Source organism: Panthera uncia, unplaced genomic scaffold, assembly GCF_023721935.1.
Source record: "Panthera uncia isolate 11264 unplaced genomic scaffold, Puncia_PCG_1.0 HiC_scaffold_1477, whole genome shotgun sequence".
NCBI lineage: Eukaryota > Metazoa > Chordata > Mammalia > Carnivora > Felidae > Panthera > Panthera uncia.
In genome coordinates this window covers 36,807-62,226 of record NW_026058115.1, presented here as the reverse complement: position 1 = coordinate 62,226, position 25,420 = coordinate 36,807, and the positions used below count along the sequence as shown (strand labels likewise).

Genomic DNA, 25,420 nt, shown 5'->3' with positions numbered 1-25,420 from the left:
GGGAGGGGCAGAGAGAGAGGGAGAGAGAGAGAATCCCAAACAGGCTCTGAACTGTCAGTGCAGAGCCTGATGTGGGGCTCGATCCCATGAACCATGAGATCATGACCTGAGCGGAAAGCAAGAGTCTGGTGCTTAACCAACGGAGCCACCCAGGTGCCCCAAACAGGCATCCTTTCCTGCAGTGGTTCCTGTAGCAACCATATATCCCCCCATAAACTAGCCTCTCTGCAGGTGACAGTTTATTCACCAGGAGATGAGATCTGCATTGGTGGGATCAGAGCTTTAGGTCTCCATGCCCCAAAGCAGCCAGTATCTCTTGCAATACTCTATAGATCTGGCTTCCAGTGTTCCTGCAGGGGATATATAGTGAGTTGAACAGTGTCCCCCAAAAAGATATGTCCAAGTCCTATTCTTAAGGACCTGTGGATGTGACCATAGTGTCTTTACAGAAGTAAAGTTATGGGTCTCAAGATGAGATCATCCTGATTTAGAGTGGGCCCTAAATCCAATGACTTGTGTCCTCAGGAGGGAGAAGATTGGAGACACAGACACAGAGAGGGGAAGGCAATATGAAGATGGAGGCAGAGATTGGAATGATGTGTCAACAAGCCAAGCAACACCATGAGTTGCCAGCAGCCTTCAGAAGCTAGGAGAGAGGTATGGACTGGATTCTCCCTCAGAGCCTCCAGAAGGAACTAGTCCAGCCAACACCATGATTTTGGGCTTCTGGCCTTCAGAACGATGAGAGAATACATTTATTGTTACTGGAAGCCACTCAGTTTTTGGTAATTTGTTATGATAGCCCTAGGAAAGCAACATAGGGTATAACAGTTATCATTGCACTCTGGGAAGCCCAGAGTTTGGCATTCTTATCAGGTATTTATAGATTTTTCATTACTTTTCCCAGTCTAGACACAGTTTACCAATCAGGGGGTCATTTTATTGTGAGCAATGTTTCCTAATAACATTAGTGTGAAGCTACTTTATCTGTTAACTAAGACCATTAACGAAAGGTCAGATCTTCATACAGCTGAAGGGAAATGCCTTCTGTGTGTGCGTGTTGAGGGTGGAGGGAGGACTGTAAAGAACTGGAGAGTGTCTACTTTTGACAAAATAGGAAACCTCTTAGCTGCAGCAGATTGTGGCTCTATGGGGATGCCAGCCCCGAGTGGCTAGAGCTTCCCATTATCCAGGAGAATACAGATTTTAAAAAACTGGTTCAGTCTAAAAGTAAACCAGCCACAAAGCCAAAACAAAACCCCCCAAATATTGTGCTGATCAAACAAAACACATCTACGGACCAAATCCACTCCATACCTCCCAGTTTACAAGTGACTTTCTGTCTTGACTTTGTGGGATTTAAATTTTTCCCTTAAAAAGAATAATCTTCTCTGTTGAGAAAATAGACCAGAAATGTTTTTTTTATAACTTTTTTTTTCTTCCAGGAGAAACTTTCTTAAAAGGTAAAAATAGGCTTTGAAAGAACTGTACAGACTTTGGCTGTACTTTTCTAAGTTTGTTCATTCATCCAGTTTTCATATATCATCCTATTTAATTAGCATACATTTATTAAACACTTACTGCATGCCAGACACTGTGTAAAACAAATAAGTAAAATGTAGCCCTGTCTACAAGCTGTTCCCATTTAAGTTTGTTAAGCTGAGTTACAGTTTTCTTCTAGAAAACCTGAGCCCTAGATATTTAGAGCTGGATAAGATTTGACGTTCAGCTCCTAAGTTTAGAGATTGTCTGACTAGGGTCAAAGAGGTGATATCAGAGCCAGTACTATTTCTAATTTGTTACATAATATCGATGTGAAGCATAAGAAAATATAGCTTATGTTTCTACAATGCAGAGTTTCTGGGTATTTAAATATCTAGCAATTAATTGAATTTTCCTCTCTTCACACACTCTTCGATACCAGGTAGCCACCTGTGTGATGATTTCAGTCACTTTAAAGAGATGCTTCAGTGCCAAGATACTAAACAAATCTACCAAATCATCCAAATCACTTCCTACATTTTGACTCTCTAAAGGTCGAGACGGTTTGAATACACAGGCATGTTCCAAAGCTCAGATTCTTTTTTTTTTTTTTTTTTTTTTTGCAGCGGCAGGTAGATTTTTTTGGACTGGGACACACTGGGGACCCTCACCCATGGCAGGGAGTGGGGGTGAGGTTGAAGACAAAAGTCTGATGGTCACTTGTGGTAGAATGGCGAATTCTGGCTGTGCTGGATGAAGATGGAGCCGAGGGCCAGGCTGGCTGGTAGCTACAAAGCCCGACTCTCCTGCCAGTTGCATCTGCACAGGGAGCTGGGGAGAGGCAAAGAGGGCAGGGGCTGGACGCAGAGCTTGGGGGTGCATGCGGTGCAGGGAGGAAGAGTCAGAAAATAAGTCCATTGGTTAGTATGTTGCCTCTGCTTTTGCAAGGGCTTTTGTCAGGCCAGGTCACCACCAGGCTGGAGGAACCCTATCTGGGTGGGCTGACGGTGGCTGTGCACTGCACAGGGCTGTGGCCGTGACAGGTACCGCACTGCCGGAAACGCCGAAGGTGTTCTGAGCGCAGCCTAGGGCCGGCTAAGGGGGTCCACAGCGAGGTGGGCGGTCCCGTAAGCACAGCCTTGGTATTCGACCTCTGCGGTCCCTGCGAAAGCTGCTGCTGAGCCCACCTCCTGCAGGGTTGTAAGTACTTGGGGTGGGAACATCTGTTTGGCCTTGCCAGCAGCCACTATGAGGGTGCCTGGGCGACTGTGTCCTCCGGGGCTCTTCTGCATGCTGAGGAGGGGAGCTCCTGTGTGCCTGTGTGAACAATCAGGCTCTGCTGTTGCGCAGCTGACGTCAGCCTGGTCAGGTCACTGTGCTCCCTAAGCCTCCGTTTCTCACCCTCAGGTAAAACTTTCTTGAGCTGGTGCTTCTCTTCCTGTAGGGCCCCAAGCTTCTCCTGCAACTTCAGGATTTGTTCCTTGCTCTCCTCTAGCGACATTCTCTCTGCCTGTAAGGGTTAAATTGTAGTGTACGGCTAACGCTTAGCTTGAAAAATAACAGCTTTGTGTTGACACTGAAGGTTAAGAGATAACAGCCTTGCTTTGCTCTTGTAAACTACGCCTCATACTCTTGTAAATTAGGCTTCACCAATTAAGGAAACAAAAATTCAAAGAAAAGAGCATCAGAGGCAGGGTCAAGGAGATCCACTGGTTGCAACTTAGAGGCAGAAAGTCTAAAATAAATACCTCGTTAGGCAACTGTTTCTAACTCATCTGGAAACTGTTTCTAACTCATCTGGAAAATGTTTCTTTGTTCTGTTCCCAGGTGATGATAAAACGATGTGATCGGTTATAGAAACTCTGTACCCTGGCTGTTTGGGGCCGCACTCTTATCAAGAGTGTTGGTCCCTATCGGTCGGCCTTGCCTCTCATTGTAATAAACTTTGTTGTGACTGTCACTGGTGCCCATAGCATTGTTTCAGGAGCCCTGTGGATGCAACATGCCGTGTCCTTTTTCTCCCTTCTCCCTGCTCTTCCTTCATCTTCTGTTCCATCGTCTTGTCCACCTCTTCTTACTCCGCTGGCCGCTTGCGCTCCCGCTCCATTTTGTGTGCTGGTGCAACACCCGGCCACAGCGTTGGAAAGCTTGGGGCACTCCAGGAGCGCAGGCATGGTGCTTTTGAGGACGCTGGGGCCGGGGGTGCCCGGCTCTACCACTGACTGCCAGACCTCGGACTGGGCCTACGCGGAGGCGGGCGCCCGGGTAGGGGGTTGGGGGGGTGCGCCAGGGCCGCCCAGGCGGAAGCCCGCCGCAGCCCGGGTCACGTGCCCACCCCCGCCTGTCCAGCCTCCGGTGCTCAGCTAAGCGCAGCTCTAGCGGGCCAGGGTTTCAGGCATTCGTGCTTCAAAGCTCAGGTTCTCTTTGACAGCTACCGGAGGAATCTTTCCAAGAAGATTATTTTAAAGGATTCTCTGCTTTTACGTTTAAACTGGAGATCTTTGCATAGAGTCTGGTACATTCTTGGGTGCATGGGGAAATTAGTAAATCCTGCTCTGAGTGTATACCAAGGATGTCAAGATAATACTTCATTCAAAGGGTTAAGGAAAGTGTAACGCATACGCCATATTTACATAGAATTTATAAGTGTTTTAAAATTCCACTGTACTTCAAACAATTACTCCTATTTTATTTGGGGGTTCATTTAAAGCATACGTCAACCTGTTAAGTGGGCCCAGGTGTAGACTACCTTCTACTTGCTTGAAAGGACCACTTGGTCTTACACTTGGATCAGCAGTACAGATTGTCTTGAGTTTTTGATTTGTGCATTTTCAAAGAGGATCTGCTCATTTGCTGGGAAACAATGAATTACTGTACTTTTTAATTTTTTTATTTTTAAGTGTTTGTTTATTTTTGAGAGAGAGAGAGAGCACACGTTGGGGAGGGGCAGAGGGAGACACAGAATCTGAAGCAGGCTCCAGGCTCTGAGCTGCCAGCACAAAGCCGGATGTGGGGCTTGAACCCACATACTGTGAGATCATGACCTGAGCCCAAGACAGATGGGTAACTGACTGAGCCACCCAGGCGCCCCTACTGTACTTTAAAAAATTTATTTATTCAACAAACACTTAATGAAGTCCTACTATGTACCAGGCTGTGTGCTAACTGCTGAGATATGACACTGAACAAAGTAGACACGCCCCTACCTTCATGAATCACAAGATTTAAACACGGAAGAACTAGAGGCAAATTGTTTTCTATGTTTGGGGACATTTCTCCCTCCAAGTTCCTCTCTCTTCACACACGCTTTGACAGATCTAAAATTTGTATTGCCTATAGATAGTTTATGGATGGAAAGCTGGTGTCAAACCAGAGATTACATCTTAGAGAATGTATATTTTCACACATTCCTGAATTGATCATGCAGCTAGGAGCTGAGAAATTTTCTAATTAAATTCAGTTCAAGTTACTATATTTTCGCCTTCATTTGTCCGCGAAATAATTATACACAGGTGTTGATTTCCTTTTCCCTTCTTTGCCTTCTTTTCTCTTTTCTTTCTTCTTTCTTCCTGGTGTGTTCCACTACCAATAATTTTTCTTCTAAAGAAGATTTAAAATGTATTTCTCACATATATATGTGTTCATGTTTCCCTTCGTTTTCTGCGAGGATATGGTCTTGCCAACTCAGGCCTCTAACAGAAAACCCTTGTTTCAGTTACAAGTAGCCGTTTGATGCCGTTTCCCCTCCTCATGGGCTTATGAGACGTTTTTCTTCCTTCTCACTGAACCTCAGGAATGGTGTCTAGGCAAATGCCAAGCCAGAAAAGCAAGAAATATTTAAATTCTGCTCTCCAGGCAGTTTTTATAGCTGTTGAGAGTAGCTTCTTGTTTAAGAAATGTGGTTTGCTTTGTTAAGATTGCCCTTTTCTCTGGGAGTCCACCGTATTTTTGTTATTTATACATCTTTAAAAACATGTAAACACTTTATGCAAATGTAACATTTTGCAGTTATCCTTCATTTATCTAAAGAACACTCTGAATGGTAGTCAACTATTTACATTTGGCAGAATTTCCACATACCCAAGAGAGGCAGAAACTCCAGGCCTCACTCACATGAGAGCCCCCTCCAGTTTCCGAGGGCTGCCGACTTAGTGGCTGAGATTAATTCGCTTTTGGGTTTGTGAACTTACAAAAATATTGTTTTAACTTGAAAAATAGTAAGAATTCTTTCAGTCATACGGAAAGTAACATAACATCCCCATGTATCCATCACCCTGATTTAACAGAGGTTCTGATTTTTGTCAACATAAAAAGGTATAAACTAGAACTCAAAGGTGGTAGGAATAAAAGATTATACAGGATGATGGAAGAGGGTAAGCACCCTAACCTAAGCAAGAAACTAAAAGAGGAGATTGAAGAACTCTAAACTAGACCCAGGGGCTGAAACATCGTAACTGCCTGGGCTCATGCGGATGGGAGGGAAGCACCTCTCCAGCTCTAGAAGCCCCTTAGGATTTTCTCCACTGGTAATAGGACAGTATGTTTTATTGGTAACCCCAAATCATCAATAAAAGATTACATTGTGTCCATTCATGCTACTGCTGGAGAAGGAAAGCTTGTGTGCAACCAGTCTCAAAGCATTTGAGTAAATGTGCAAGGTTCAAAAATCCAGTTTTAACACTCAAGGAGCGAAGATTTTAGTTTTAAGGAAATTCAACACATTCCTCTATGATGCCTGTAGTATTTAGAAGAGTAAAAATTCTTCACTGAACATTTTTTTTAGGCAAGTGTTTTATTGAAGAACCACACACATGCAGAGAAGTACCTAAATCATAAGTTACATGTTTTTATAACATGAACACACTAACGTACCTGGATGGTGAAACAACATCCCAGGCACCCAAGAATCTTCCTGGTAACCATTGTAAATTCTCTCAGTCATGATAATTACTCCTGACTTCTAATATCAGAGGTTAGTTCTGATTTTGGAAATTTTTGACACAACAGGATCCAGACCGGGGAGAAAAAGCTGTTGTGATTTATTGTTCATAATTTGCTTTTCAAGCAAACATAGTCCACGTATTTCCTTTTCATACATAGATGTTCAAGTTCCCTCATCTAAGATAAGGGCAGTGCCTGGATGATAGGATGATGAGGATGATAGCAACAATAATAATTATTTTTAAAATGCGAATTGAGATTAAGCAAGCTACTTAACATCTCTCTGCCTTAGCTTTCTCCTCTGTATAATGGTAATAGTAATCATACCTTTTTCACAGAGTTGAGGTAAAAATTATGATGTAAACATATAGAGCACTTAGCATGGTGTGTAAGGGTTCAGGTGTGTGTGTGTGTGTGTGTGTGTGTGTGTGTGTGTGTAATAAATCATGTTAACCCAGAAGAGGGTGAGATGTATTATTAGATTTTCATATTATCCACATTTTTATTTTACTAATGCCTGATCACACAGATTGCAAAAGGCTCCACTGTGTAGATGAAAGGTCACAAAGTCATGGGTAAAGAGACATTTGCTTTCCTTGAAAACTTGAGAATCATATATGTTTCATATGATTTATATGAAAACTTGAGAATCACATGTACATAGGGATATGTATATCCACTAATTCCAAGGAGAAAAAGCATAAGGAGGGGAAACCATGTGTCTGAGTTGACTTCAGTTTGACTTCTAGACTTTGATCAGCCTGAAGAGAGTATCTTACATTTATTTAAAAAACACTCAAAAGTCACACACACAAATAAAATTAGTGAAATCTGAATTAGGTCAGTGGATTATATTGATGTCTGTTTCTTAGTTGTGATGTTGTACTATGGTTATGTCAGATGTTATCAGCTGTGTGAGGAGTAGATGGGATCTGTCTGTATTATTTCTTACAACTGCATGTAAATCTACAATTATCTCAAAATAAGAGTTAAAAATCATACTTATGGAGCTACATGCTTTGAGCCCAGGGCTGTTCTAGGCTCAGGATACAAGGAGAAACAGCAAAATGCATTCCTTCCTTCAGAGAGGATGAAGTAAGGATGAGAAGGGACATTGAGCTAGATTTTAAAAGTACAGTTGACTCTTGAACAACATGGGTTTGAACTGTGCAGGTCCACTTACGGGTGGATTTTTTTTTTTGGATAAACACACAACAGTACTGTAAATGTATTGTCCTTATGATTTTCTTAACATTTTCTTTTCTCTAGCTTACTTCATTCTAAGAATACAGTATATAATGCATATACAAAATATGTGTTAATCAACTGTTTATGTTATCAGTAAGGTTTCCAGTGAACAGTAGGCTATTAGTAGTGAAGTTTTGGGAGAATCAAGTTATATGTGGATTTTCAACTTAGTTGGGATCATTGCCCCTAACGTTGTTTAAGGGTCAACTGGTATACCTGGTTGCACTAAATGGCTTGAAAAGATTCATTGAATATAGAAATGATTATCCAAAAAGTCTCCATGTCCTCGAGAAAATATAATCGATCAACATTTATAAGGTATCCATATATGCACTAAAATTAGTAAGTAGCAATCCTTCAGAGTTTGGACTAGATAAAAAGAAGACTGTCTTAATGGTGAGGGCTGTCAAGTGTTAAGGAATGGAACCAACGAATACGAAGATTGACATCTTTTGCTGTAGGCTTTAAAGAGGCTGAACCCACATCTGTCTTTGTAGGTTTATGCATTTGTGACTGAATGGACTAGATAATGCCATAAATTTCTGTGATCCTATGAAGTTCTATATATTTGAATTATAAACGTCTGTAGTGGGAATATGCTTTTTTTTTTTTTTTCGTGCTGGAACTAAACAATATACACTGCTGTTATAATGGAATCCACCTTCCAGAGGAAGTATTCTTCAGACTTTATCCACCTGTCATACATTTTCAGACCTCTAAAGTTTTCCTGACATGGACTGGAGGGGTGAGAATGAGGGTGGGTAGGGGCAGGATATTGCCTTCAGAACAAAAATTGCAGGCTGCTTAACGTGGCTATGTAATCTATTGCTTAAACCAGCACATTTAAAAAAATGTTATTCAAAAATGTTTTTGTTGAAGTTTAATCTACATGCAGAAAAATGTACATATGGTGTGTAGCTTGGTGAAATCTTCCCTCCGTGAACACCTATGTAACCAGCATTCAGACTGAGGAACAGAACATTAGCAGAAAGCTAGAAATCTCTTGCATGTTCCTTTTCAGTTACTATACCACTTCCTCACAAGGGCAACCATTATCCTGACTTTTCTTATTGCAGAGATGAGTTTTGCCTGTTTTTATAGTTCGTATAAATTGAATCCTTACAGTCTATAACTGTTTATGTCTGGTTTCTTGGCACCCACATTATAGGTTGATCCATATCATTGGGTGATGTTCTAGTTATAGATCATTCATTCTCTTTGCTGTATATTATTCCACGGTGTAAATATATCACAGTTTATTTATTCATTCTATTAATGATGGGCATTTGGGGAGTTTCTAGTTTGGGGCCACTACAAATAGTGATGCTAACAATATTCTAGTGCATGTCTTTTGGTGAACATATGTACATATTCCTTTGGGGCATATACCCAGGAGTAGAATTGCTGGATCATAAGTTATGCATAAGTTTAGCTTGAGTGAATACTGCTACTTTGCCACAGTGTTCGTTCCCATTTAAACTCCCATCAGCAGAACATGAGAGCTGTGATTGCTTTACATCCTCTGCAATACTTGGCATTTTTCATGTTTAGCCATTCAGATATGTGGTAGACATATTCTCATTTGATTTTAATTTGCATTTCTCTGTTGACTAGTGAAATTGACATCTTTCTTATGTTTATCTATATTTGTATATACCTTTTTGTAAAATATGTGGATATACTCTTTTGTTCGGTTAAATCTTTGTGCATATATATATATATATATATTCCTTAGTCTGTCTTTTCTTATCAAACTATGACTATATGAAGAAACCAGGTCATAAGATTAATAATTTAGTTTTGGATGTGTTGAGTTTGAGATATTTGGAGGCATCTCTATAGAGATGTAAAGAAGCTGTTGGATTTTGTGGGTCTGGAGGTAAGAAGAAAGTTCTGGGCTTAAGGGGCTCCTGGGTGGCTCAGTTGGTTAAGCGTCTGACTCTTGATCTCAGCTCAGGTCTTGATCTCGGCGTTGTGAGTTCAAGCCCCATGTTGGCCTCCATGCTGGGCATGGAGCCTACTTTAAAAAGGTATGAACTGGAGGTGAGAATTTGGGAGTCCCTGCCATGTAGGTAGCATCTCAGTGAAGGAGTGAATGAGATCACCCACAGAGAGTGTAGAGGGAGGAAAAAGTCTTAGAATTGACCCTGAGAGCCACCAGAGTTTGTTCATAAGTCGGAAATAAAGAAGATGCCGGCAAAAGAGCCCAAGAATGAACCCCTGAGAGGCAGGGAAGAGGGGAGAAGCAGAAGCCAGGTGAAAAGGGTTTCATGGAAGGGAGTGTTCAGCGCGTCAAACTGTTCAACTTGTGTTAATTAAAAACAACAATGCCACGTTCTGTCCCCTTTTGCTTCTTTCTAGCCATCATCGTATACAGACTGCCATGGACCTGGAAATGCAGCAAGCTCCTGATGAAATCCATCCATGCAGGTTTACACGCTGTTGCTGCCATTCTTGCAATTATCTCTCTGGTGGCTGTTTTTGATTTCCACAATGCCAAGAATATCCCCAACATGTACAGTCTACACAGCTGGGTCGGACTGACGGTCGTCATACTCTACATCTTACAGGTCAATGTCTCAGTGTATTTGTAAGCATGATATGAAAAGCAAAACAGTTCAGATACTGCAGATGTTTTCTACACATTCATATTTCTTGGAAATAATCTTCTCATTCCCTTTAGGCCCTATTCCATTTTGTTTCCATTGTAAGTATTCTTCCCTGAAGGGCCACCAGAACTGCAGAATTCAGTCTTTAAGCTTGAGCATGAGATTAAAAAAAAATTTTTTTAATGTTTATTTATTTTTGGAAGAGAGAGAGAGAGAGAGAGAGAGAGAGAGAGAGAGAGCACGAGTCGGGGAGGAGCAGAGAGAGAGGGAGACACAGAATCCGAAACAGGCTCCAGGCTCTGAGCTGTCAGCACAGAGCCCAATGCGGGGCTCGAACTCACAAACTGTGAGATCATGACCTGAGCTGAAGCTGGACACTCAACCAACTGAGCTATCCAGGCACCCTGAGCATGAGATTTTAAATATAGACATATCTATGTAGGGAAATTACTGTCTCCATAACACCTAGACTGCCATTATCTGGACTTCAAGTTCCATGTGCTGAATAAACAAGCATAGGCAAGATGTCATTCCCATATTCCTCTATCATTTTTCTTTTCTTTTTTGTTTTATAAAAGTTTATTTTCATGTTTATTTACTTTTGAGAGAGAGTGTACACACATGAGCAGAGGAGGGACAGAGAAAGAATTAGAGGATCCAAAGTGAGCTCCATGCTATCAGCACGGAGCCCAGTGCAGGGCTCGAACTCACAAACTGTGAGATCATGACCTGAGCAAAAGTTGGGCGCTTAACCAACTGAGCCACCCAGGCGCCCCTCCTTTTTTTTTTTTAAGTTTATTTATTTATTTATTTACTTATTTATGAGAGTGAAAGAGAGAGAGGGAGAGGGGGTAGAGAGAGAAATGGAGAGAGAGAATCTCAAGCAGGCTCCACATTGTCAGCACAGAACCTGATGCCGGACTCATGACCTGAACCAAAATCAAGAGTCGGGTGCTTAACTGACTGAGCCACCCAGGTGGTCCTGTCATTTCTATTTCCTAACTTTATGAGTGAAGACATGAATTTTACTTCTTTGTTAGATTTTGAAGGCTCAGGGATTAGTTTAGTTTTCCCCTGTCTTTTCTTCACTTATTAAAAACACATACATTTGAGAGCAGTGTATATGAACAAAAGTTAATGGAGTGTGATAAGGATTTGGCTATTCTAGGACACTAAAGTAAAAGGTGAATTTCTAAAATCTTTTTGGTGGTAACCATTTTGTTGAAAAATCTTTGTGAACTACAGCAATTCACTTCCCTTCCTTAGGACAGTATATAGCCAGCTATCTAATTGGGATATCAATGTGAACTTCACTTTTCTGTGAATATAGAAGTAAGAAACTGAAGTGAATAAAAAATAGAAGAAATTATAAATGAAATGAAAAGCTGGTTCTTTAAAAAAAAATAAAATAAAAGAGATAAACCATTGCAAACCTGAGAAAAAACAAAATATACAACCTTCAGAATAAGAAAAAAATTAATCATAGATACAGATATTATTTTAAAATTAGGACAGATTGTTAAATTTTAATATATCATAATATACTTAAAAATCTTTAAGAAATAAGGATTCTTTCCTTGCCAAATATAGACTACCAGATTTGATCCAAGAGGAATTAGAAAACCTAAACAGGATTGGGGCACCTGGGTGGCTCAATCGGTTAAGCGCTCGACTTAGGCTCAGGTCATGATCTCAGGTTCCCGGTTTCGAGTCCCACGTTGGGCTCTGTTGCTGAAAGCTCAGAGCCTGGAGCCTGCTTCAGATTCTGTGTCTCCCTCTATCTCTCTGCCCCTTTCCTGCTCACACTCTGTCTCTGTCCCTCTCTCAAAAATAAATAAACATAAAAAAAAAAAAAAAACTAAACAGGACAATAAAATATTAGATGAAATTGGTAAGATCTTTTGAAATCTATCTCTAAAAAAGGCACTGGTCCAGACTGTTTTGTATCTTTGACTTTCTAGGAATGGATACTTTAAACTTTTCTAGCACACTGGGAGAAAACAAATTCCTCTTAGATGTGGAGCGACTGTGTACTACATCTTGACATCTAAGATGGCGGCCCCGATGATAAACACCTTTACTAACATCCAACAGCAAACACCAGCTTACAGTGTGAAATATTGAAGACATTTCCATTATATTAATAAGACATTGGTGCTTGCTACCTTGGTCATTCAAATTTATTTTAGAGGTTTTAGCTACAAGATAATGAAAAAATCTGTATTAGTAATAGAGAATTTGTGACTTTTTTTCAGTTTGCAAAAGCAAATACATAGAATGTATGTCTAGTAACCCAGAGATGGTTAGAGTAATGAGTATTTGGGAAGGTGCCTGGATCTAAGACAGCCATGCAGGGGCACCTGGGTGGCTCAGTCGGTTAAGCATCCAACTTCGGCTCAGGTCATGATCCAACAGTTTGTGGGTTCGAGCCCCACATCAGGCTCTGTGCTGACAGCTCGGAGCCTGGAGCCTGCTTTGGATTCTACGTCTCCCTCTTTCTCTGCCCCTCCCCCCCTCAAAAATAAATAAACATTTAAAAATACTAAAAAAAAAGAAGATAGCCATGCATAATTCAATAACTTTTGCGTAAACTAGAAATAACCACTTAGAATAAGAAGTAGAATTCATTTATAATGTGAATATAAAATATGTAGGAATAAATTGAACAACGAAAGTATAAAATCTATATGTAGAATATGTAGAATACTATGAAATTTTATTGAAAAACAGAAAACATGGTATAATTAGATACCATATTACTAAAAGAGAACAATTAATATAGAAATATCTTTCCCTCTTCAACTATATTTATGTATAATATAATTCTAATTTTAAGCCCAATAGTAGTTTTAAACTTGCAGAGCAAATATCCAAGGATAACCAAACAAATGTTGAAAAAGAGGTGAAGGGAGACCTGCCTTCAAAACAAGCTATTAATACAAGAGTAAACAAAATATAGTCATGGAAAGAACAGAGAGGACAGAAACAGTCCAAGTAGTACACGATTTTTTTTCTTCGGCACTTTGGTATTTCAATTTAGTGGAGAAAGAATGCTTATTTAATAAACGTTACCATCATAATTTGTTATCCATTTGGAAGAGACCAAACAAACAAGCGAAAGGACTCTGTATATAACACAAAGGAAAAAAGATTCCTAAAAACCCAATGAGAAGAGAAAAAGAAAATTAAGAAGCAAATAATCTATATAATCTGAAGTTGGGGAGTCCACAGGTTGACAAGAAATCCAGAAGTCATAAAGGAAAAAAAAAGACATATTTGATTATATAAAAAATTTTTTTAAAGTATATGGAGGGGGGCACCTGGGTGGCTCAGTTAGTTAAGCGTCCAACTCTTGATTTCGGCTCAGGTAATGATCTCACTATTTGTGAGATCGAGCCCCACATCTGGCTCTGTGCTGACAGCGTGGAGCCTGCTTGGGATTCTCTCCCTCTGTCTCTGCCCCTCCCCTGCTCATGCTCTCTCTCTCAAAATAAATAAATAAGCATTAAAAAAGAAAAAAAAATTTAATAAAAAATTATGTGGGGCAAAACATAACAAAGTCAACAGAAACTGCACAAAGGGATATGGGGATAGTCATGTCATACATTAAGGCTTAATGTGTTTAATATGTAATATAAAAAAACTCCTAAAAATTAATGACAAAAAGGCAACCTCACAGAAAAATAAACAGAAGATTTGAACAGGCAGGCCACAGAAGAAAAACTTAAATCACCAATCAACATATAAAATGTCCAACCTCACTAAGAAGTTAGGGAAATAGAAAATAAAACAACAATAAAATGTCATTTTCCCCCACAAGACTAACAGGACAACAGTGGTGATGTTCCTTGCTGCCAAGGGTGTGAGTGGTCAAAGGTGCTCTCCACTTTTGCTTTTCCACTAGTGACAGGAAAATGTGTTGTCACCAAATTTTAGGGAAGTAGTGTGTTAATATCTACTAAATTAAAAAAATATATATATGCTTACCCTTTAACCTAGCAATCCCACATTTGGAGAGAGTAGAAATAAAATACTGTAACGTAAGGAACTCTAAAAAGGAATTTTTTTTTAATATTTATTTTTGAGAGAGAGGGAGTGAGAGAGAGAGGGAGAGAGCATGAGCAGGGGACAGGCAGAGAGAGAGGGAGACACACACTTCAAAGCAGGCTCCGGGCTCTGAGCTGTCAGCACAGAGCCCGACGCGGGGCTGGAACTATGAGATCATGACCTGAGCTGAATTTGGATGTCCAACCAACTGAGCCAGCCAGGTGCCCCTAAAAAGGATTTTTAGCGCAACATTGTTTATTCAAGCAGGAAACCAGAAGCCACTAAATATCCATCAATAGGGAATGGTTAAATAATTTTTGGTAAATCCATGGTGGATATCATACAGCCATTACAAGGAATGTAGCCATGTCTACTGACCAAGAGTGAAATCATGATATATTCTTCAGTATAAAAAATACTGGAGAATAAGTAATATGTTTAGTAAAACGTCATTTAAAATAAAAAAGGAAAGAGAAAAAAAGCATGTATGTGTTTATGTGTAAAAAAAGGTATGGGAGAATTGTGGGGGTGGGATTGGTTTGGGGGCTTATTAAATTTTTAAATGTGTCTTGTTTGACTTGCTTGAACCTGTGGCTCTTTTGTTTCAAATACAAGTAAATCTTATGTTATATACAAAGCATATATACATAATTTTTAAAACCAAACAAGCAGACAGGTGTCCCCTCACCACAGATTGTGAATACTCACGTTGTGCTTGGTGCCTGTGGTTGTTCAGGAACCAGGTGAACAGTTTCTTATCAGGAAAAGTTGACGACATTCCAACTTTATTCCTTTGCTGCATAAAAGCTATTTTCAAGTTACTTGCATTGCTTCTCCATACAAGTGACAGAACAGATCACCCAGATGTGCTCAGGGAGAAATTAAGTGAAAGCACATTTCCTTTCCCAGTGGAAAGAAATGAATTCTAGGCTTTTGGTAGGAGCTAAGCTCCCTACTTATTATGATTTACAAAGATTCCTGCCTCCGTATTCTTAGTTGCAAAAATTCATGAGCCACAAAAATATGCTTTGACAGAGACATACTTCTGTCAGATTTCTTAAGTTAAAAGTAAAAAAGGGAGGGGTGCCTGGGTGGCTCAGTCTAGTGACTCTTCCTTTCAGCTCAGGTCATGATCCCAAAGGTTGTGGGATCGAGCCCCGAGTCAGGCTCCGAGCAGAGCGCGGAGCCTGCTTAAGATTGTCTCTCTCTACCTCTGCCCCTCTCTCCCGCTCGTGCTCTCTCTCTAACGTAAAATAAAATAAAATACGATTTTTTTTAAAGTAAAAAGGGGAAGCAGTTTCTCTTTCTGAATCAAGACGAATTCTAGATCCTTGGAGCTGCCGCTTGTGGTTGGAGAACAGGAAGTTTCCACTTTCCTGGAGCGGATGCAGGCGCTGGCTTGCTGCTGGCTTATGCGGTCACGACTGCCTGCACTTCAGTCTCCAAGTTTAACTGCGTGCAGACCGTTCACCCGAGTTTGTGAAGTCAGTTTGTGCTCCCCTCCCCTTCAAAGAACAATTCAAGAAGCAATCCTACCAATGTGTGAAGAGCGTGGGAGAGAATGTCAGGTTCATATCTTCTTACCTTAGCACTGTTGGGGTTTGGCTTAGCTCCTTTGTTTAAAGTCAGGATTTACCTGCCAAGGGAAGCTAGTGTCCGGGTGCGTTCAGTAAATAGAGTAAGGAGGGAAGGACGGAGGTAAGCAACAAAGAATACAACCAAAAAAGGCTGAAAGGTCTTCTTTCTTCCTCATGTTTACCTATGGGTTGTAAAGCATTTCAAGTATAGAATTCTTTTCTGCTTGTGAAATCTAGCCTCTGGGGCATTTAAAAAAAATAACAAACTATCTGGGGCTCAAAGTGTGCTCTTCACGAGGCTGTTTTCTCTGTATGTCTGACTTCTGCTTCCCTCATTCTGTTGTCAGGACAGGATTGCTGAGAACCTTGAGCCTACCCCTAAAAGTAGAGAGCCCACCTTTCCTGAGTCCATAGATTAAACTCAGTAAAAATGTGTTTGGGTCCACTTGTGTCTTAGATGTTCTCTTGAAGAGGCACTTTTACAGGGGGTTGGACCGACCCGGATCACCTACTCCCCTCCCACCCCTCCCCACCCCCAAACCCCAGCCCTGAAAACAGAATCACAGCAATGATTCCCCTGCAAAGCAGAGATCCTTTATTTACTCTTTTGAATTGGAAATTAAGCTGAAATTTCTTTGTGACATTCTTCCACCAAATTTTGCTGACACATATTTTCTTATTCTTTCATTTCATCTCTCTGAGGTATTCCTTCTCTCTGCTTCCGAGGCATCCTCTTAGAGTAGTTCTCAAAATCTAGTCCAGAGAACTCTGAAGCGGGGAGTGGGGAGTGGTAACCAAGATTTTCAGGTGGTTCTTTCTGTTCAAAGCTCTTTTCATAATACTAAGATGGTATTTATCTTTGTGTCAGTTTCTCAAAAGTGTTACATGGCCTTTTCCAGAGACTACATTATATGTGATATCACATAAGCCTGAATGTGGAGACAAATAGAGGAATCCAATTATCTACTACTGAATCAGAACTTAAAGTGATTTGCAAATATGTAAAACATGCCACTTGGCATGTTTTTTGTTTCACATAATATAGTTATTTTTCGTAAGACATGCTATTTATGTAAATATGTATTGAATTTATTATCATTGTTAAATGAATAAATATTTTTAGAAGTTTCAGCTTTAATTTCTAATATGGTAAATATCAATAGATGTATAATATAATAAAAGCTCTTTGGGGTTCTCAATATTGTATGTATTTAGAAGTAATGAATCATGATAAAATTAACTCTTAGGATTCCACTATCCAATCTAATTTAGAAAACATAGAACCCCCACCCACTTCTACTTCAATCCCATATCTGTCTAACTACCCCAACTTCTAATGGTAACCATTCTCTGGAAGTTTTTCTGCCATTCCCTGTTTTTCTTTACAATTTTTCTACATACTGTGAATCCCCAAACAATATGTTGTTTAGTTTTGCTTTTTTTAATAAATTTTGAAAAACACAGTATCATAATATAAGTATTCTATTGCAACTTTTTTTCATTCTACTGATTCAACTATCTTGATTCCTTAGCTATAGTTTATTCATTTTTACTTTTGTATTCCATTGTTTAAATATGCCATGAATTTATTTATCCAATCTCTTGCTATTAGACATTTGGGCTATTTTTAGTTTTCTGCTATAAACAATACTATATTGAACATTCATATACATATCTCCTGGCCCTCATATGCAAAGATTACTCTGGGCGTATACTTAGGAGTGGAATTATACTCAGACGAAAAAAGAAATGCCAAACTGTTTTCCAAATTGGTTGATCCCAGTGTGTTCCTGCCAGCAGCATGTAAGAGTACCCATAAGCCACATCCTTGCCAACATGCATCGTCTTCAAACTTTTAATTATTGCCAAACTAGTGGGTATAAAATGATGTCTTCTTGTGGTTTTAATGTTTATTTCACTGATCACTCATGTTTCCTTTCTAAGAAAGAGAAATATCTTTTGTCCACTTGAAAAATGAGGGTTTTTTTTTTCTTTTCCTTGAAGATTTGTAGGAGTTCTGTGTCAGATTCCTTTTCATTTATATGTATTGCTTATATCTTCCAGTTTGAAGCTTAAATTTTCTCTTTTGTTAGTATTTGTTGATAAACAGAAATTCTTCATTTTAATGAAACAAATTAATCATCTTTCCCTTTAAGGCTATTATTTTTTATTTCGTTTTGGAAACTTGTTTGGAAATCTTTCCCTCCCCTGAGGGCCAAACAAACTATATTCTTAGGTTCTGCCTCGGAACTGTTGGATCAGAAACTCTGGGTGAGGGGCCCAGAAATATGTGCTCACAGGCCTTCCAGGTGGTTCAGAAGCATGTGGTTTGAGATCAGTTAACCTAGGAGAAAAGCTTTTCTTCTGTAATCTGTTAATGTAGTCAGTTACATCAGTAGATTTTTCTAATATTAAACTTAGGTGAATTAAAAACATTTTAAATTGTCTCAAGATTCTCTTTTGCTCTCTGAAATATTCGAATTCTTACCTTTCGTTGTTTTACTTGTGTGCTTACTAGGCTTCTCAGAAAGGTCATTTCACAGCTTTGTGACTTTTGTTTAGCAGGAGGAAATCTGATCCCTGGCTACCTTCTTGCTCAGATCCAGAGAGCAAGTAGTGTTTAAGAACACAGGACATGCAATCAGGGAGACCTCAATTTGAATCAGGTTCATCCATTTGTAGCTCGTGACCTTAAGATAAATTATTGAACTTTTCTGAACTTAGTTTGCTCACCTGTAAATTAAGGCTTTTGATACATCCTTCACAACATCATGCTCAAAGCCAAATAATGCATGGAAATGCTCAGCCTAGGGCTTAGTGTACTAGAATTACACAAGTCAGCCATTGTATAAGTCTTAGGGAAGGCTCCTTTATGACCTATAGATGGAATTTTTTATTTCTATTCTAGATCGTAGGCACCTTTATGATTGAGAGCATACATTTTATGTCAATGAAATTTTGTTCATTAATCCATCCATTTATTCAACAGAGCCAAATGCCCATTGTGTATGAGATTCCTTGCCAGGCTGTGGGGGATGCATTGTTCCATAAGAAAAGCATGGGTCCAAAGAGACATGCTCTCTGCCCTCATGTAGTTTACAAGACAGGTCTTTGAGTATTTGGTAGACAAGGTGGGTATGGAACATTCTGGGAGAGCTCTCATATGGTATGGGGGGTAAAGGAAGTCAGACCAAAACCTGAACTCATGAGGTTGGTGGTGTAAGGGGAGAGAGTATTCTAGGTGAATAGAAGAGTAGGTGGGTGCAGTTTTCTTTGTTTCAGAAGCAAGAAGGAGGTCAGGCATCCTGGAGTGGAGTATGGAATATGAATTGGAGGTTGGGCAGAAGTAAATATAGATAGACTAGCTGCAAGGTGTTTACAGAGGTTCAGATGAGAAACGATGGTGGCCTGGAGGTGTAGCAGTAGCAGTGAGCAAAATGGATGGTTTCTAAAGATATTTCAAAGGTGGAATTAATGAGATTTGGAAAGTTAACCGTAAAGGGATGAGAGTCGCTTGCAAGCATGAGCAAGTGGGGGGATGAGAAAGGGAACATTAGAGGAGGAAGAGAGGGTTTGAGGAGTGTCAGGTGCTATAAGAAGCAAGGAGAATATGGTCTGAAAACCGTCCTTTGGATTTAGTGACCTGGAAGTTACTGATGACACTAGAGAGCCCTTTTCTTAAAAGGGAGAATCCAGATTTCAGTGGATTGAGGAAGGAGTGGAAGGTAAGAAAATAGTTCAGTCAAGAGGTTTGGGTAAGGGAAGGAGAGGGTGGTAACTGGACAAGGATAGGAGTCAAGGCGGGTGTTTGGTTGAGGGTTTTTTGTTTCTTTGCTTCTTTTCATTGTGAGAAGCTTGGGCATGTTAAAATGCTCCCAGGGTGGCACCAGTAGAGAAGGAGAGGCTGTGAATAGTGGAGTGAATCTATAGCTATGCCTTCAGGAAGCAGGTTGCAGGGCGCAGCTGGGAGCTCGAACACCAACTCTATTGTAATTGAAGAAAGGAAGGAATTGTTGGCTTGGCTTTTTTGGTTTGTTTGAAGTTCAGCAGCAGAAAAGTGAAGCTCTGTTTTTCCCATGAGATGGTACTAAAATCATCTGCTAATAGTGAGGAGGCACACAGGACAGCCACTAGTCTGAGGAAGAGAGAACATGGAGGACCAGTTGATAAATCAGACAATAGTAGAAGGATTGTTGAGCAGTGTTGAAGTGCTCATAACTGTGAGCATCATAACCATGAATTTATAGTGCCGCTGGTCTCCTTGGCTGTGTGACTTAACTCTAGTAGCACCTAGCAGACCAGAGGTAGTCCTGAAGATGGCTGAGCCAGTGTTGGAATGTTGCCAGGTAGATTTGATGCAAGACAGTGCAGCAAGGAGATGTAGAATATTGACAGAGGAATTTAGTGTTCATTTGTGTGTCCTCTCTCTCTATAAAAAAACTGTGGACATATTCTAGTTGGTGCTGATTAGATGTTTTAATCCCTGGAAGAAACATGCTTTTACACTTGAAGAATGCAACTTGGAAATGACCTAATACAGAGCTTCTCAAAGTGTGGCCTCTAGAACAGCATCATTAGCATCACCAGGGAAATCAGAAATATGGATTCTTAGGTTCTATTCCAGACCTACTGAATCAGAAATTCGAGGGATGGGGCCCAGCAATATGTACTTTAAATGAAGGAATGATTGAGTATAGGAAATAGCAGGAAAATGAAGAGGATTTCCATGTATTAATCTGTAAATCACTTGATTGCTCATTAAATCCACCTCTATAGTTAAAAAAAAAAAAAAGGAAATCATACCTAATACAAAAGCTAGATAGGCAGATATTTCCTGGTTTCATTAACGGTTTGCAAATAAAAGCTTTTGTTGGGTCTTGAAGTTCACACATATCTTTTTTTAAAAACTCTTGTTTCATAAAAGGAGATAAGACTGGCATAGTAAAATACATTTGTTAGTGAGCAAATAATAATAATAATTAAGTGAGAAAGTCCAGATACTTAACACAGGAACTGTAAAAGTAAAATTTTATTGTTTATTTCCAGTTATAAAAGTAATATACATTAATTTTAACATTTATAAAAATGTTAAAAAACATTTAACATTTAACATTTCTGTATTTATAAAATACAGAAAAAAGAAAAAAACAAAAACCATTGGTAATGCCATAATCTAGAGGTATCATTACACTTTGGCTTACTTCCTTTGGGCTTTAATTGTGCCTATGAACATTTAAGGGAAGTTCAATTGCCTGGGGTCCTCTAAGCAAATTTCTGGCACCCCAACTACTTAGCTCATTGAGCCCTACGGGATTACAAGAGGCACACATGATAAATCCTGAAAGAAATGAGAGAAAACAGAGTATCAGGAATGAAGTCAAGAGAGCAGAAATATGGGAAATGCATATTTCTATGGGCAAGTCACAGAAAAGATGTGGTATGAGTACATAGAAGTATATATGTGCTAAATCCTTGATGGCCATTTACCTGAGCCCTGTTTCCATATAGAAATCACAATCTGTACATCGGGATGCTTGCGCTTTGATACTAATAGAATCACTAAACTTCACTGAAGGAGAATTAGCAACATTCTCAACCACCAAAGGGGACCCTCTGAACCATTTCTCATACATCCAGGCATTTGTGGCATTAGGTGGACAGTAAAATATGCAAACTAGCCTATTGAATGCATTTTTTTTAATTAACTTCCATTCATTACCATTTCCCAGAAACTGATACTAAATATATTTTAGGGTCTCAGACCCATTCTGCCTTCAGTCTTCTGGTGTCCCCCATTAGTCCTTTGATCCCATTCAGGAAAGATGAACAGTGATGTTGTGTTTCTCCCTATTCTCCCTTCTTCTCATCGTTGTTTTGTTGGGGGGGGGGGGCGCGGGACGGGGAGGGTAGATCCAAAGTAGGTACCTGGAAAAAATGCCCTTTAAATTCAGTAGCTCAGCAGTCACTAAGAAATCTTTATTCTCTTGAGGAGAAGAGAATAGGTAAGGGGTAGGAGGTGTGGGGCCACAAAACAAATGGAAAGTGTCACTAGACTTCAATTACTTAGGAATCTTGCTATCCTCTGCAGAGAAGCATCCCACTAGGGATTTAATTATCAAAGAAACGGCAATAACCTCTCTGTTTTTCCTCATAAAACAAAATTGTAAACTTCTTAACATGTAACTTTTTTTTTAAGTTTATTTATTTATTTTGAGAGAGAGAGAGAGAGAGAGCAGGACAGGAGCAGAGAGAGAGGGAGAGAGAATCCCAAGCAGGCTCTATGCTGTCAGTACAGAGCCCGATGTGGGGCTCGAACTCGTGAACCATGAGATCATGACCTGAGCTGAAATCAAGAGTTGGACACTTAACTGACTGAGCCACCCAGGTGCCCCTCAGTGCTCACTTTTGTGTAGGCTTTAGGTAACTGGATTCAGGTTTATCTAGAATCTTGTACATATAAGACTAGAGTCACTGTCAGCGCAGAGCCCTATGTGGGGCTCAAACTCACGAACCACAAGAACCTGGCCAAAGTCAGATGCTTTACCAACTGAGCCACCCAGGCACCCTAACACACAATGTTTTTGATTGAACTGTCTAAATGTGTCCTATCATATATGGTTTTAGGGACTTGAAAATCTTTTATTTCCTTTTCTACTTGGCAACCTTAAGGAAATAGATAAAAACAAACAAGAAGTTCACTGAAGCTTTGTTAATGATCGAAAAAAACTAGAAACAGGAACATCCATAGATAGAAAACTGAGTAAATTATGTTACATCCTTAAAATAGAACATTAGCCATTAAAAAGAATAAACCAGATGCACGTATGTTGATACGAAAAGATCTCCAAGATATATTATTAAAAATTTTTAAATGTTTATTTATTTTTGAGACAGAGCACATGCAGGGGAGGGGCAGAGAGAGAGAGATAGGGAGACAGAATCGAGGCAGGCTCCAGGCTCTGAGCTGTCAGCACAGAGCCCAATGCAGGGCTTGAATTCACAAACTGTGAGATCATGACCTGAGCTGAAGTCGGACGCTTAACCGACTGAGCCACCCAAGTGCCCCATCTCCAAGATATATTATTAAGGGAAAAAAAGCAATATGCAGATGCAGAACAAATACGTATAGTAAGATACCATTTATACTTTAAAAATTCTCTTTCTCTCTCTCCACACACACACACACACACACACACACACATGCTTGCATAGGCATACAAATTTTCTGGAAGGATACTTGAGAAAGTGATAATAGGTGTTGCCTTTGAGTAGTGGAACTGGAGTGGGGGAAATTTTCATCTTATGCCCTTGGTTCTGTATGAAGGTTTTCTCATTTTGCGTACAATTGCTTTTATAATAATACTTTTAAAATTGGTTGACTCTTAAAATTAAATGATAACCTTTGTACTTGTTGATGTTTAGCTTCTCCTAGGTGTTTTCATCTTTCTGCTTCCTTGGGCTCCACTTTCTCTCCGAGCACTTGTCATGCCCATACATGTTTACTCCGGACTGCTCATCTTTGGAACAGTGATCGCAACGGTACTTATGGGAGTGACTGAGAAATTGTTCTTTGCCCTGTAAGTTATATAGTTTTCCTAATTGTAATATTTAAGCTATAAAATGTTAAATACTTACCCATTGGGGGAAAATGTAACAAAATTTTTAATATTAAAAATAGACAATTTAAAAATTTATTTTTAACAAATGTATTATACATGTAGTATAGCATTAATAATGCTTGGAAGAAGGACCAAAAAGTTCAAAAAACTGTACCACTCTTACAACTATTGAGGTTACACGTGCCCTCTTAATCTTTTTGATGTGCATATCTTTATATTAATTGTAATTATAGTGTATATACATTTTGTATCGTCCGTTTTTCAATTTTTAAGTGCTACTGGTGTTCCAGGTACTACATTATTTTCATACTTATAATTTTTAACGTCATACTATTTCATTGAGTTATTTTAGCATAACTTAAATTTCTCTTTAATATCAAACTTTAAGGGAATTTACATAGAAGCTCTACCAGTGGGTATTTTTTTAAATTCAAGACTGTTTGACACGCTGCTGCATCACCCTATTTGTAATTGGACATACTCTCTCTTTCTTGTAGGACTAGTTCTGGGTACAGTACATCTCCACCAGAAGGTGTTTTCACAAATACCCTGGGCCTTCTGATTGTGGTATTTGGGGCCCTCATTTTTTGGATAGTCACCAGACCACAATGGCAGCGTCCTAAGGAACCAAATTCGATCTTTCTTCAGCCAAATGGAGGTGCTCAAGAGGGAGTGGAAGGCTCAGCAATAAACTTTAGCAACGTGGACAAATCAGATTCAGAATTAAACAATGAAGTGGCAGCAAGGAAAAGAAACTTCATCGTTGACGAGGCTGGTCAGAGATCCACCATGTAAAGGGTTCTAGAGATGTGGCCATATCACTTCACTTTTACAAACTAGCTCTACAGTTTATCGCTTCTTCTCTCTAGCCCCAAGGTGATTGGGCCACAGAGTCAATATTTATTTTAATCATAAAGTAGGATTCCTTGGAAGAGTTTGTATTGATTGAGGCCTATGAACTTAACTGAATTGGAAAGGAGATGATCGTGTAAATAATAGCAGATATAAATTGTGGTTATGTTACCTCTTTCTTGTTGAGGACCAAAACATTTAGCACAGTGCCTTGCATAAAACAGTCGATCAAAATGGGTCTCTCAAAAACAAACAAACAAACAAAAAATAAAAATGTGTCCCTCGGTTGGTAAATTTCATCAGCTGGTGGCATCTCTGGCCTTTTGTCATTTCCTGTTAATTCTGGGAGTCCAGTTCTAACACTTTAGAATTAGATCTGGGGCAGGGTTTATGCTACACAGATAATGTGAGCAGAGTACAGAAAAAAATTTAGGAAACTAACTGGTTCCCTTTTCTCAGCGCTCTCTCCCCAACTAGTTTGAGCTCAGACTGGCCCTAGAGACCAGGGTTATATTAGAGCATTTTGAGGCAATGACTGAACCAAATGTAGCTAAAGAGGTCTTCTCTCGTCAGACCTAGAAGTTTTTCTAAAATTCCACTTCATCCCAAAGCTCTCCCTGGGGTTTGGCGTATTTTATAACCCCAGATTCCAAACCAAATTAGAACGGAATATCCCTGAAAGCTTACGTAGCATAAACTGCTCTACAAACCTCAAAGAGCATTTTTTCCCGACTTTCCTTTTTCATTTTAGAAAGTACTTACGTGGCACATACTATCTGCCAGACACTATTCTAAGCACTTTATAAATATTGACTTGTTCAATCCTTAAACTTTTCTCGGTAGGTACTATTATTATCTCCATTTTACAGATGGGAGATCTGAAGCTCAGAATGGCTAGTGACTTGCCCCAAGGTCACACAGCTCATCAATGGTAGAACTGAGATTCGTCACTTGGCCATCTGACTCCTTCGTCCATGACCCTAACCACTTCTCTATGCTGTATCTTCTATTATATACTAGTTTGTACACTGCTGGAGTGCAGTGG

General features: G+C 39.6%; 1 protein-coding gene and 1 pseudogene across 2 annotated transcripts; one reads left to right on the top strand and one right to left on the bottom strand.

Annotated features, from left to right (window-relative positions):
• Positions 1-24,674, top strand: LOC125917098 (plasma membrane ascorbate-dependent reductase CYBRD1-like). Of its 2 annotated transcripts, XM_049623362.1 has the most exons (4): positions 1-657; positions 10,033-10,241; positions 23,327-23,481; positions 24,021-24,674. In XM_049623362.1, the coding sequence occupies exons 2-4, from the start codon at positions 10,083-10,085 to the stop codon at positions 24,316-24,318; spliced, it is 612 nt and encodes a 203-aa protein (XP_049479319.1). In that variant the 5' UTR covers positions 1-657; positions 10,033-10,082; the 3' UTR covers positions 24,319-24,674. The 2 variants fall into 2 exon arrangements, with proteins under 2 accessions (XP_049479319.1, XP_049479318.1); XM_049623361.1 differs by lacking the exon at positions 1-657 and having other exon boundaries at positions 9,421-10,241.
• LOC125917099 (G protein pathway suppressor 2-like) lies at positions 1,968-4,141 on the bottom strand (annotated as a pseudogene).
• Positions 24,675-25,420: the final 746 nt, after the last annotated feature.

Coding starts and splice junctions, on each gene's coding strand:
- LOC125917098 (XM_049623361.1), top strand. CDS start 9,999: ATGCCACGTTCTGTCCCCTTTTGCTTCTTTCTAGCCATCATCGTATAC. Junction 10,242..23,326: donor TCATACTCTACATCTTACAG/GTCAATGTCTCA, acceptor GTTGATGTTTAG/CTTCTCCTAGGTGTTTTCAT. Junction 23,482..24,020: donor GAGAAATTGTTCTTTGCCCT/GTAAGTTATATA, acceptor TCTTTCTTGTAG/GACTAGTTCTGGGTACAGTA.